A 12,074-nucleotide genomic window follows, 5' to 3' on the forward strand; every position below is an offset into this window, starting at 1 on the left:
ACAAAAAAAAAAGTGTTTTGGTGCTTTCACATTTTTGCACTCCTTCAGTTTGAAAAGCTATTTGTGTCTGCTTTAAACAATAAATAAAGATAAATTAAAAGGGACTAACTTAGGAACTTGCTGAATGCCTGCTGAGGTCAATGAGAAGCTTTCTGCTGACTTGAGTGAGCAGGTTATTCATGGAGAACAGTCCAACAAATTACAGTGTGAACAATGTGACAGACTTGGATTTTGCTTTCAGGCTTTTCCAGTAAAATGTGGACAGGCATGTTTTTTATGAGTGCAGAACGGATGAATAAATAACAGTCCTTGTGCATCACAAGAGTAGGGTGAGATGGAGAACTGAATGTACCTGCAGAAAAGTACCTACACACAGGTAAACACAAGGAAGGATCATGGAGCTTACAGTGCTAAGGCCCCCCCTGTCTGGGTTTGGTTGTGGAGTGCATCCACGTTGGCAGCATTGCTGGGAGGATTCTGCTTTTATGTGGTGTGTATCGACAGCTGCCTGCCAATATCTGGAAGCTGGAGCACAGATTTACTGCAAACAAAAACCTACCCTTGCATTTTACTGCTGAAGTTTGTGTGGCTGTTTGCTGTGCTTGGCTGTGACCTGATACACCCCACAGCTACAGCAGCGTGTCACGATGGCTGGAAGCTGCAGCCTTAGTCCAATAGGTCCCATTTATTTTGTCAATAAGTCCGTGACACAGGGCCATTTGTATGATTTGTTGCCTGATGAAGCAATTGTTTACATTTGAATAGAAGTCCAAATTGCTGCTTTTTTTTAACATATGAATGACTGCTTTATTGGTTCATTAATCCCAAGCTGTAGCAGTGTCTCATTTGTATTTGTAATACCCCCCAAAACATTACAGTTTATATTTGGCAAGGCTCACAAGGTTCTAAGTCAGTAATCTGCATGTAGAACAGTCCCTGGGTTTGGTGTTGTGTCCTTGAAGTGAGCATCTAGGAGACACTCTGATTTGTCTGCTTTCTTTCCCCCAGGACCGTTGTGTGCATTCAGATAAACTCCCCCTTTGCTGCTGCACTCAGTGCAGAATGTCTTTATGGAGGAGACACACAGAGGGAGTTCTGTCTGTCTGCCTTCATCTCTCTGCACCCTATGTATTTTGCGTAGGATGAATTGCTGTGAGAGAAAAACTTGGTGGGCTGGTGGTTTGACTTAAAGACATGGAGGCAAGAGCAGCCCTGACTTGCTGCTGTGGCATGGACTTGCTCAGTGTTTGTCTCCAAAGCTTGCTCTGCTCCAAATTTGTCATCACAGCATGAGGGGCACCCAAATTGCCTTGTCTCTTCCTCACAGTTTGTTCTGGGTTGGTGTGTGAATGTGTATGTGTATTTGTGTAGGGATTTGATGTTTTTCCAAGTGTTTGCATTGCCTGCACTGTAACAGTGTCCAGCTGTACCACCCATCTCTGCTCTGATTTTGATGTTGCTGGGAAGAAAAAAAAAAATCTGGCATTGCTGGTTCTTGCAGGGTTATGATTAGTCTTGAGATGATATCTTGAGATGATCAATGCTGAGCCTCTAATCAGTGTAATATGCTGGAATTGATCTTCCTTCCCAGTCTCCTTTCCTGGTTAGTGTCATAGTTTTTGTTTACAGTGTCCCTCTAAAGTAGGAAAAACTCAAAGACTACATGTGTACAGAAACTCTGGTTCCTGAAGGAAGCTTCTCTTTAGGGTTTTCCAGTAGGTGAGATGCCTCTCAACCTATATTCCTGGATAGAGAATCTGAAACACATGAACACTCTGGAATAAAAATGGTCCTTTAGTCTTCCAGCTCAACCATGCCAGCAGGCATAGTTCATGTGGCAATTACCCAGGAAGGTGTGTTTGGTGAGGAAAATATGTCCCTTGTATTCAAATAAACTCCTATTCTGCTTTCATAGCTTACTTTTAACACAGTACCTTTAACTGCATGTCAGCATTTTTGTAGTGGTTAGAGCTGGTTATCTTACCAGAAAGTTTCCCTGCTGGAATATATATTCATGTTGTTGATGCTTTCCTTTTAAAGCACATGAGCTGGCTTCAAGGTGGGTTTGTTTGGGATTTTTCCTTCTCCATGCACAGATTGCTATAAATTGTTTTCATGGTGTATTAATAACCTTCCAGGAAGTGAGATAGATGCCTGGATTAGGTGATTTACTTATTGTCATTAAGGAATGTAGAAAATCTGAATGTGCTGATTTGCAGCACATATTCATGATCCAAACATCATACTGTTCATTGTTGGGAATGATTTGTCAATTTGGTATTTAAAAAAAAAAATTATTCTTTTTTTTCCCCTTTCTTTATTTCTTTTTATTCCTCTAGTGTCTGGGGATTTTATACCTCCTGCTGTTGAATTAACTGGAACAGCAACATACCCCTGGCTCTCCTCCAGCCTTGATGGAGAAGGAAGTGTGGTTGGTGCAGCTCAGTGCCCTTCCATACAGGGACAGGATTTTGGGCACTTGTGGCCAGACAGAGCCAGAGACTCCCAGGAAGGAGGCTGGATGGTGCCAGGGGCAGTGGTGACAACAAAAATGAGCCCTTCCCACACCTTTAGCAGGGCAGGAATGGAAGTTTCTCTCACAAGAATGAACTGCTGCTGCCAGCAGGGAACAACATTCAGGTTTTGAGAGATCCATATGTCATAGTGTGAGTGAGGATTTTGTCCTCAGATCTGCCCCTTTAAGTCAATAATGTAGGACAATTGATCAACACTTAGTGTTTCTGAAGTACAGCACAGCTAGTCAACAGTGGCACAAACATTTTGCCCTCAGCCATTCTGTTGATTCCAACAGTATTTTTCCTTTTTGCTCTGAAAAGGCCAAGTCAACAAAGCTTTACCAGGGATGTGGGTGTTGGGTTTGCTGTATGAAAACAGTCTTGTCTTGAGCTTAGTTTATTACATACTTGAAGTAGTTTTCTTAGTGAAGAAGTTGCTTAAAACTTCAGAGAGCCAATGGTTGCCTTCTGTGTACTTCAAGCCACTAGTCAGACAGCTCTTGAAGTGTTTGCCACTTCTGTGTTGATGTGTTAGGGCTTTGCAGATAAATCATTGGGTGGAAAAATAGACAACAGCACCAGTAGTGAAAATTTATAATAAATACAGGTGAAGAGTCACGTGAGTTTTAATGTGACCCTCACAAAATGCCTAGTAGAGAAAACAGCATTCTTTGGGAAGATAATTTGGGAATTTAGCAATTGCTGGAATCCTGTTTCCTTTACTGCCATTAAATAATCTGCAGTGAACAGTTTTAGTAGTGTTGTTTCATAGATCTTAAGGTGTTTCACTCACTTTGAGATTTTACTGAGATAGAGATAAAAATAAGTATTGTCTAAAAAAACCTGGCAGATCTTTAGCAAAATGAAGTTGATTGTCATACACATGAAGTCACTTGGAGTGACTACATGCCTTCCATTCTGTTTCAGGGGAGCATCTGTCATGCACAACAGCTCAGTAATTCTTATCTCTGTTGCAAAGACAGTGCCCATTACAATATATGAATTAGCCAGTTATTGCAACTTGGCTGTACAGAGGGAAGGTGGAAGCAGTTGATAGTTCCATGCTCCAGAGGGAAACAAAAGGGTCATGAATTCCACTTAGGCATGGACACAGAGCCAGATCTGAATTTGTAAGGAACAACCCTTATGTGAATATAATGTCCCTTTTGTAGAGTGTCGTTGGATAAACTGAAATGTAGCAGAAGATGGAGGTGAAGTTTTCAGCTTTCACAAAACCAAGGTAAAGCCTTTGTCACGCTAAAACATGTCAGTTGCTACAATTGCAGGTGAGGTACAGTGAGGTACAAAGAGAAGAATGATGAAAAGGAGATAAAACTCTATTCAACTACCATGCGTAATAGTTAATCTTAATGTATTATTGTTTTCTTCTCATTCCTAGCATGGCCGGACCCCCCTGCATCTTGCTGCCTACAAGGGTCATCTCCACGTTGTCCAGGTTTTGTTGAAGGCAGGTTGTGATCTGGATATTCAGGATGATGTAAGTAGATACAACCTTCTAACTTGGGGTGGAGGGGAAAAGGTGATTTGCAAATAACAGTAGACATTCACTTCTTTGAAGTAGGATTAAATGGAAACGAAATCCGTCTCTGTTTTCCAATTCAGAGACATATGCAAAAGTGCATGGGAAACAATGTAAAATGTAAAATTTGGTGGTTTTCAGTGAGTAGCTTAGTCCTCTCGTTCAAGCTGCCGAGCTTTATAAGAGCTCCGCTTGTGCCAGGCGGGTGTGAGAGTCGTCATCTGCTGCTTCTGGTAGAAATGCACTAGGAGTTCATTGTGGGAACCCGCTGGAGGACATCAGGTAGGGGACACAACCCATTTTTGGGCTCGCCTGAAGTGGGAGATGCTTTTTGAGTAGGCACATTCCTCAGTATCCAGAACAGCTGCCCACAGCACAGTGCTGTGCCATGGGGAGATGATCCTGGTGGCACCTTGCTTCATGCTGGGGTGGTCACAGCTCTGAGGCTGTTGTGTAGTGAGGCATCAGCACAAAAGCCAGCTTTGAATTTAGCACATGGTAGTTTGTGTTAATTTGGTAAAATGCATAAGTTGCTGGAATTTCTTGGGTTTCTGTAAGAGTAGTTCTAATCTAGGACCGGGCTTTAAGGTGCTTTGGAGTGACAGGTAATGTGGTTTTAATTCCCTCACTGGTGAAAAAAGGTGTATGCTGAAATGTGCAGTAGCAGTTGAATAACCATGATTTCTTCAAATTAATTGCTAACTTCTGATGGCATGCTGGAAGTAGTTGGAGGTAGGGTTGCTTTTGTTGTCCCTGTAATATATAAGGTGGAGAGTCTTCAAAGGCCATAGAGTTCCAAAGGTATTAGAGAGGCACTGGTGGAAGAACAGTGGAAATGTCTAGGTGCCTTTTAAAAATGCCTTTGGGCATTTGTTTGCATCTAGAGAGTTAAAAGTCTATAGCAACTGGAAAAGTGGTTTCTTTCTCTGCATGAGTAGCTGATTCCCTGGAAGACGTGAGCAGTCTGCCTGACAAGCTTGGGACTGGGGTACTGATGTGGCCAGCTTTCTGCAGAGAAACTTGTTTTTCCAGGAAGAAAATTTGTTCCTGTGCTCTTTATTCTTTCCCTGTGCCCATCTGTGAAATGGGGCAGATTTGCAAGTGCAATGGGAGAATCAGTTTATTCAGATGTATCCTGGGTATGCTTTTTCACTTCTCCCAGCAGAAACGGTTCATTAGGTATTTAAGACAAAATTGCAGATACTTTACAAATACAGCCAATTTTCCTGAGAAAACTGTTGCTTTAAGAAAGCAAGAGCTTCCACTGATTTGGTCAAATTGAGTTTCTGTGGAAACTGTTTTTTGAATAAGTCTGGTTCATTTGTTTTAATAATCTAGGAATAAAGTCTGTGCTGTTTATATGTAAATGTGATAGCCATGATAGAAAAACAGTAAATCAGTGTTTAGCATCATTTCAGTTCAGTGAAGAGTCTTGCTTTTGTAGAAATACTCAGCTCATAGAAGACTTACTGTCTTCTCAGGGGCTTTGTTACAATTGGATACTGCTGCTACATGTGGTGATTAATATGGGCAGAGTAGATGCATACTGGATTCATAGATACTGTTTCTCTAAAATGTATTTTGATGTGTAGCTCTGTATTTAGTAGTAGTAGTAATTTGGTTGGGATTGAGGAGAGCCTCAGGAGTTTCTGAATTTCAAAGGCTATGTTTGGATTTGTCTTGTAGAAGGAGGAAGTCTAAAACTCCAAATGAAGATTTTTGCTTGCAATAGGTATTAACTAAAATATTTCTGCTTTCCTTTTACATAGGTCTTCAAAGAAGGTTCTCTGCTTATGGCTTCTCCTTGTATAACTCATTTTTACAGTTTATGCCCCACAGAATATGTAGTCTCTTTTAGCTGCAATCTGTTGATTATGCTTTCAGTCACTTTTACTGTGCGCAGTGAAGGCATCTTAGTTTCAAGTGTTGATTAACATCTGTATGTTTCACTGCTGTTTTCCAGGAATACGGATTTAGGTACAGATATGAAAACACCTGTGAGAGTGGGGAATATTACATTTAATTGAAAAGCAGATTATTTTGTTGATTTTGGCATTGTTGTGGCAGCACACAAAAATTTAAAACTGTGACCTACATTTTATTTTTCAAAATAACAAGAGAAACCTAAACACGTCATTTTTGAGTTTTGATCAAATTCAAGAACAAGTTTTAATTTGTCAGATGATAAGCAGAAACTTAAAAGCTGCTAATTGTTTCAGAGAGATTAAAATGCTCCCTTTCATGTTCTACAGATATATTCCCTAAACACGGTAAGAGCCTTAAGAATTAGTTGAAGAATGACCTCCAGTGGCCTGGAGTGGGATTATTATGAATTTCAGCCGGTGGAGTCCAGCTCTGTAGAATATGCCACTCCGGGAGCTGACTCCTTCCTTCTCCCTGCCAATACTGACAACTCTTACTGGGATCCCAGTGCCATCTCTGAGTGGTCAATGAGTGTCCATACAGCACACACCTCAGAAATAGTCCAGGAGAAAATTGTCCCGGTGAAGGAAATCAAGGATGAAAAAAATAAGAGAAACCAGAAGAGAAAGGCTAGGAAGGAACCTAGAAGATCAGAAAGAGAGAAGGAGGTTAGAACTCTTGTGCGTCACCCCTGCCCTGCGCCTGACGCTGTCGCGGTGCATGCTGCGGCCGAGCTCCCTGCGCTGCATGGCTGCATGGCCCGCTTGGCGCTCCGTGCCCTGCATCCAGCCTCCTGCTCTGCCTGCACCCTTGAGAACCTAGCTGGGAAAACAGATGGGTTTAAAACAAAGGCCAAAGCCCTGGAACTTCCTTTCTGGAAGCTCCAGTTTAAGAAGCAGAAAATTAGTTTCAAATGGAAAAATAGCCCAGGGTTCATAATCATTTCTAGCTGAATGCAAATGTGCAAAGTGGCTTATTCCTGTGGTCCCATTTCATTTAGGCTGTAATTTGTTTTGTTCATGATTATTTTTCATGCCTTGATCGCTTCTGCTGGTCATGCATCATCATTTACTGTGCAAGAATGAAGTTGTTCTTAACTGTGTATTGTGACTGCCTCTCTGTAGCAAAAGAGGAGGAGAGCAGCACAGAGACGCTGAGAAATATGAGAGCATATTCAGTTCCCTTTACAGCTGCTGTCCCCTGTACAGCTGCTGCAGGGTATCCACATATGCTTGTATGCTCCTGCAAGCATTTAACACTTGGTTATATTTTGCCTTTAGAATATTTTGATACTTCTACTGTGAATTTAATGGCTTGATTTTATATTATAGGTTGGACTCAGTGATCTTAGAGGTCTCTTCCGATCTCTTTATTCTGTGATTCTGTGATTTTATATTATATGACTTCACAAGTGCTGTTCAGCATTTTGTGTCAGCGATCGAAGCCATGAGTTTTTTCTGGTTGTTTTGGTTGTTTATTTTTTGGTTGGCCAAAGTTGTGGATGCTGTATCACTGGAAGTGTGCAAGGCCAGGCTGGATGGGGCAATCTGGTTTAGAGGAAGGTGTCCCTGCTTAGGGGAAGGGAGTTGGAACCAGGTGATCTTTAGGGTCCCTTCCAACCTAAATCTATGAATCTATGATTTTGGTGCCATTCTTCTGCAGCAAGATAGGCTATTGATTTCTGGAAACATAGAAGTGAGGAGGCAAAATGTCACATGGGAGAAGGGCCTTAAAGGAGATTGTGCAACCATCGGTTGCTCTGGAGAATAGGAATGTGCAGGAAAAAATGTGGTTATAGTTTGAGGGTTTTTAAATCAGAGAGGGGAAAAATTAACATGTATTACAAACTAATGTAAACCAAATCTCACTAATTTGAGTCTGTAGAGTCTATAAGAGAAACTCCAGTAACCCAGGAGAGCTGTCAGAAATCTACCTGAGACTGTATTAGAAGTCACTTGTGTTGTTTCATTCCCTTGGGGTGAACTTCCGATGTAAATAGAAATTTCCAAGTGCCTGGTCCCGGTGGTTGCATCCACTGTTTTAAGATAACACATGAGGAAGCTCAAAGAAATAGTTGCAAACACCAGGACACTGAGCAAATGCCAACAGCCATGCCAACAAAGAAGTGCCTAAAGAAAGGGTAATGCCAAAGTCCATGGGGAAAAATTAAGATTTAGGTATCTGCCTTTCTTCAGGACTCCCAGCCTGTAAACCTCTCCTGAAAGCAGGTGTTTAAGCCCTCTGTAAAGAGCATGATTCCCCCGTCTTGAAATGTACCTGTTGCTGTGCAGGAGTCCTGTTACAGGTAGAGCTCTCAGATGTGCAGTCCTGCATCCTCTGCATCAGTGCATGCAGATTTCTATCCCAGTCTCCAAGTGTCAGCCTCTCACTATCCCAATGAATACCAAGATTTTTTCCTAAAAGTGGAGAACTTTCAACACTGCAGTGCTGCCATGCTGAGACAAAGTGAGTGAGCACTGCTATCTCTGGGATCCTGTGGAAAAACCAGTGGCCACTTCCTTCATTGGCTTAATTTTGAAGGGTGGTGGCTGTACCTGCAACATGCATGGATCTTCTTCCATCGGGTGTATGGCAGGAGCACTCACAGGGCCAGAGAGAGGCGGGGAGCTGCCTGCATTAGGGCTGTAGGGTGTGCCATGCCCCCGTGGTGCAGTGCCCTGTACCTGCTTTGCAAGCTGATATGTCCAGGGCATGGACATCCTGGAGTGGAATTTCCTGAGTGTGAGCTGTCTTCAGAGCTAGGCACAGTCTGAGGAAGGGGGGTTACGATTCACCAGTGTAGACATTAGTGCCTTAGTTCTGTTGAGCTTCACTTAAGTCTTTTTGGCTTTGGGCCCACATCTGCATTTGGGCAGACTGTTGTTTCTGTCAAGGTCATGTTTCTGTGACACGGCGCTGGAATTGTCTCTCTTCATTGCTACTGATCTGCAGTCTGTTCCTAAGGCATAAATCTCTTGGAAACAGAATCATAAATTGTGCCCAACATAATAGTCTGGACGGTTAATACGCATTTACCAATGTAATTGCTCTCTGAGCCTCTGGAACAGACCCCTAATGCTTTGCTAAAGACAGAATTGTAGTGAGTGCTTTCAGAGACATTTATTTCAGTAATTAATAAAAGGTACACAAATAGGTGATTACACTGCCTGAAAATTCATGCTGTGAAAAAACCACAACTCATCTGTTTCCTTGGACTCTGTGAAAGGCAGGGCAGGGATTTGCTCCACTGCTGATGGGAAGGGAAGGCAGGTTAGAGTGCAGTGGTGCAGGCACCCTTATTTATAGGATGGCTGTGCTCTCCATGGCTGGGTTGCTCAGTGGCTGTCTCACAGACACCATCACAACCTGGTGGTTCAGCTTCCACAGCACTTAAGCAGTTTAAGGTAACTGTTTGTGCTGAGGTGTAAGGGAATAGTGGACCAGGTGCTGCCGTGTCCTGCTGGCTGAGGGGTCTGGTGCTGGTAGGGACGGACCCTCACCAGACAATGATACATGCCCTCTCTTCACTGGGAGGTGCCTCAGTTGGTGAAACAAGGACTGAGATATCCTTTGACACTCCCTGTTACATGGATGAGGTTCTTCTTTTGTCCAGTCAGGGTGTGGGTTGGACCTTATTGGATGCTCATGTAGGGAAGATGTCATAACCAAAGCCCATACCTTGGGCAGGAGGCACTTGAGCCTGCCATTTGCAGGACTTGGGTCCCTTCACTTAGATCTATTTCAGGGACCAGAATGTATTTTGGAACAAAGCTTAGGCATGGCTGAAGCAGTTCCAGTGCTGCTCTGCATCCCCAGTGTATGGCCCCCCAGCATACAGGTTGGGATTACCAAGGAGCACTTGGTCTTGCAGCAGTGAGGTGTGCTGCCCACTTTCCAAACAGACAAATGTGTTTGTATAAAATTTAAATGAAATGCTGTTAGAAGTAGCTGTCATATCAACAAAGCCCCAAAAGCTGAATAGTCTTTGAGCTCATTGCAGTTACTGTGAGGGGGACAGGAACAGCCTTGATTTAAACTGCCCCAGTAAGAAGATCCTTAATTACAAACCAAATCCTGTATGGTCCATTTCTGCCCCAAATTTGTCTTCTCCACAGTAATCTTCCCAACTGTAAAGCAGTAGGAACCAATCATTTATTGTTCAGATTCCATCCACTGCAATGGCAGTTGCCACTTTGTTTTAGTCTGTTTTATAATATCTTCTGTGGATTTGCTGGTGCATCAATACCACTTGGCAGGGGTAGGTTGGCAGATTACTTTCCACTTCATGATAATCAGATAAAATGATTTTTTGCCCTGTCCCACATGACTCACTACTGCAGTAACAATAGCTGTGCCATTATCAAAAATCAGATATAAAATTCTTCCTCAGTTTGTTGGTGAGCAGATTTCCATGTAGTCATAGTAACCAGTAACTATTTGACATTTGTACTTGTGAGATGGTATAATTTGGACATTTTCCATAACATTTTGGTTGTCTTTGACTTTGGAACAAATACATAAGTTCAGAGCACTTGCCATGCTGTCAATTTTCCAATACTTTTTGTTTCCACTTCCTGGAAGCTTTTCTGCCTTTGCTGAAATCCTTTAAAATACATTTCCGGTTGCAAGAACAAAAGTAACAATATCTAACCTCTAGAAACAATATCAAAAGTAACAATATCTAACCTCTAGAAACAAAAGTAACAATATCTAACCTCTAGAAACAACAACAAAAGTAACAATATCTAACCTCTAGAAACAACAACAAAAAATAGCAGGCTTTTAAAAAGCACCTTCAACACAATTTTTAAAAATCAACTTCATTATTATAAGCCAATTTAATGATTTACTGGTAGGGTTTACTGAAAGGTTGTGGTTGGCAATGCTCATTTTTTTTATAGATTAATAACTATTTTGGTGTCATTAGCACAAAATAACCCCACCAAAAGCAATTTTTAAGTCAGCTGCTAATTGCCTTTGAGAACAAATTGTTCAAATAAGCCAGTTACCTAAAGACTTGGACACTCTAGAATAAAAAATACAGACATCAATTTCAGTATTTAATTTAATATGCCATTGTCTGATAAAGAATTTTACCTGAGAAATTTTGTGTCTGTTTAGGACTTGGTTTCCTGCAAGCCTTTTTAGGACACATGGCATATCTCTGCCCTGCGTGTGTTTGTGGTGACCATCATCTAGATAAGCAGAAATGGATTGGATTCCAAATCTGTTTATTAATCCCATACAAGTCTGTGTGCAGCTTTGAAGCCTGTCTCTGTTCCTGGATTCAGTCTGTGCTTTGGCATTGCTGGTTCAAAGCAACTTCAAAGGAAAGCCAAGACTAGTTGTGGTGGCAGCAGCGGAGCTACTGCAGCTCATTTTCCCATTGATCCCTGTCTTACATCCCTACACACCGCTTCCTAAATCCTTCTCTTGCCTCTCTTTTATCAGGTTCTTACCAACAGGTGCAGAAAAACATATAGATTGTCCCTGATGGGCAGGGACAGTGGTTTAAGTTTCCCTAGTATTCAGTTTCTGGAAGGATTCTGGAAACTAATCTTGGGCTCTCTAGCTCAGCAAATGAGTTCAGCAGTTGTTAGAGAGGAGATAGATGGGCAGTCAGACAAGATGACCACATCAGCGTAGTTTCTTTTGGAAGTTGGCTTTAAAGGAAATAAGTTGATGTAGGAGACTTGCTTGTTGCTGCTACATGGTGGGTCAAAGAGAAATGAAAGTCGTTTGGAGCTCAGGATGGCTCAGTTGCTCGAGTGAAACAAGTAGATGGTTCTGCAGTTGTGGTTCTCATTGAAAAGTTACCTCCACTCTTAGCACTAATTGGTAAACTCATCAGAGGTGCTGAAGAGACCAATCTCATCTCACGCTCCTTATCCTAAGCAGGATGGAGAATCAGAGCCAGAGCAGGAGAGCCTTATCCAGTTAGTGTAAGTCCTGGAGGATCATTATGATGAATTAAGACAGCCTGTAATTCCCTTTAGTTCCCTACAGACACTGATGACTATTAGACACGTAGAGCCAAATGTATCCAATTCACTGCCTTCTAATACTGCCATGTTTTTGGAATGCTTCAGCGCTGT

General features: G+C 42.0%; 1 protein-coding gene across 9 annotated transcripts in view; it reads left to right on the top strand.

The window, feature by feature from the left end:
- ANKRD6 (ankyrin repeat domain 6) overlaps positions 1–12,074 on the top strand; it is an 85,900-nt gene that overhangs the window by 57,655 nt on the left and 16,171 nt on the right. For 5 of the 9 annotated variants that reach the window (XM_041480382.1, XM_041480388.1, XM_041480383.1 and 2 more), the window contains exons 2-3: positions 3,916–4,014; positions 6,309–6,647. In XM_041480382.1, coding sequence (XP_041336316.1) covers positions 6,354–6,647 — 294 coding nt within the window. In that variant the 5' untranslated portion in view covers positions 3,916–4,014; positions 6,309–6,353. The remainder of the gene's footprint in view (positions 1–3,915; positions 4,015–6,308; positions 6,648–12,074) is intronic. The other 4 variants (XM_041480384.1, XM_041480386.1, XM_041480390.1 and 1 more) reach the window with 1 other exon arrangement.

The sequence above is a fragment of the Pyrgilauda ruficollis genome, unplaced genomic scaffold, assembly GCF_017590135.1.
Source record: "Pyrgilauda ruficollis isolate IOZ18807 unplaced genomic scaffold, ASM1759013v1 scaffold51, whole genome shotgun sequence".
Classification (NCBI taxonomy): Eukaryota; Metazoa; Chordata; class Aves; order Passeriformes; family Passeridae; genus Pyrgilauda; species Pyrgilauda ruficollis.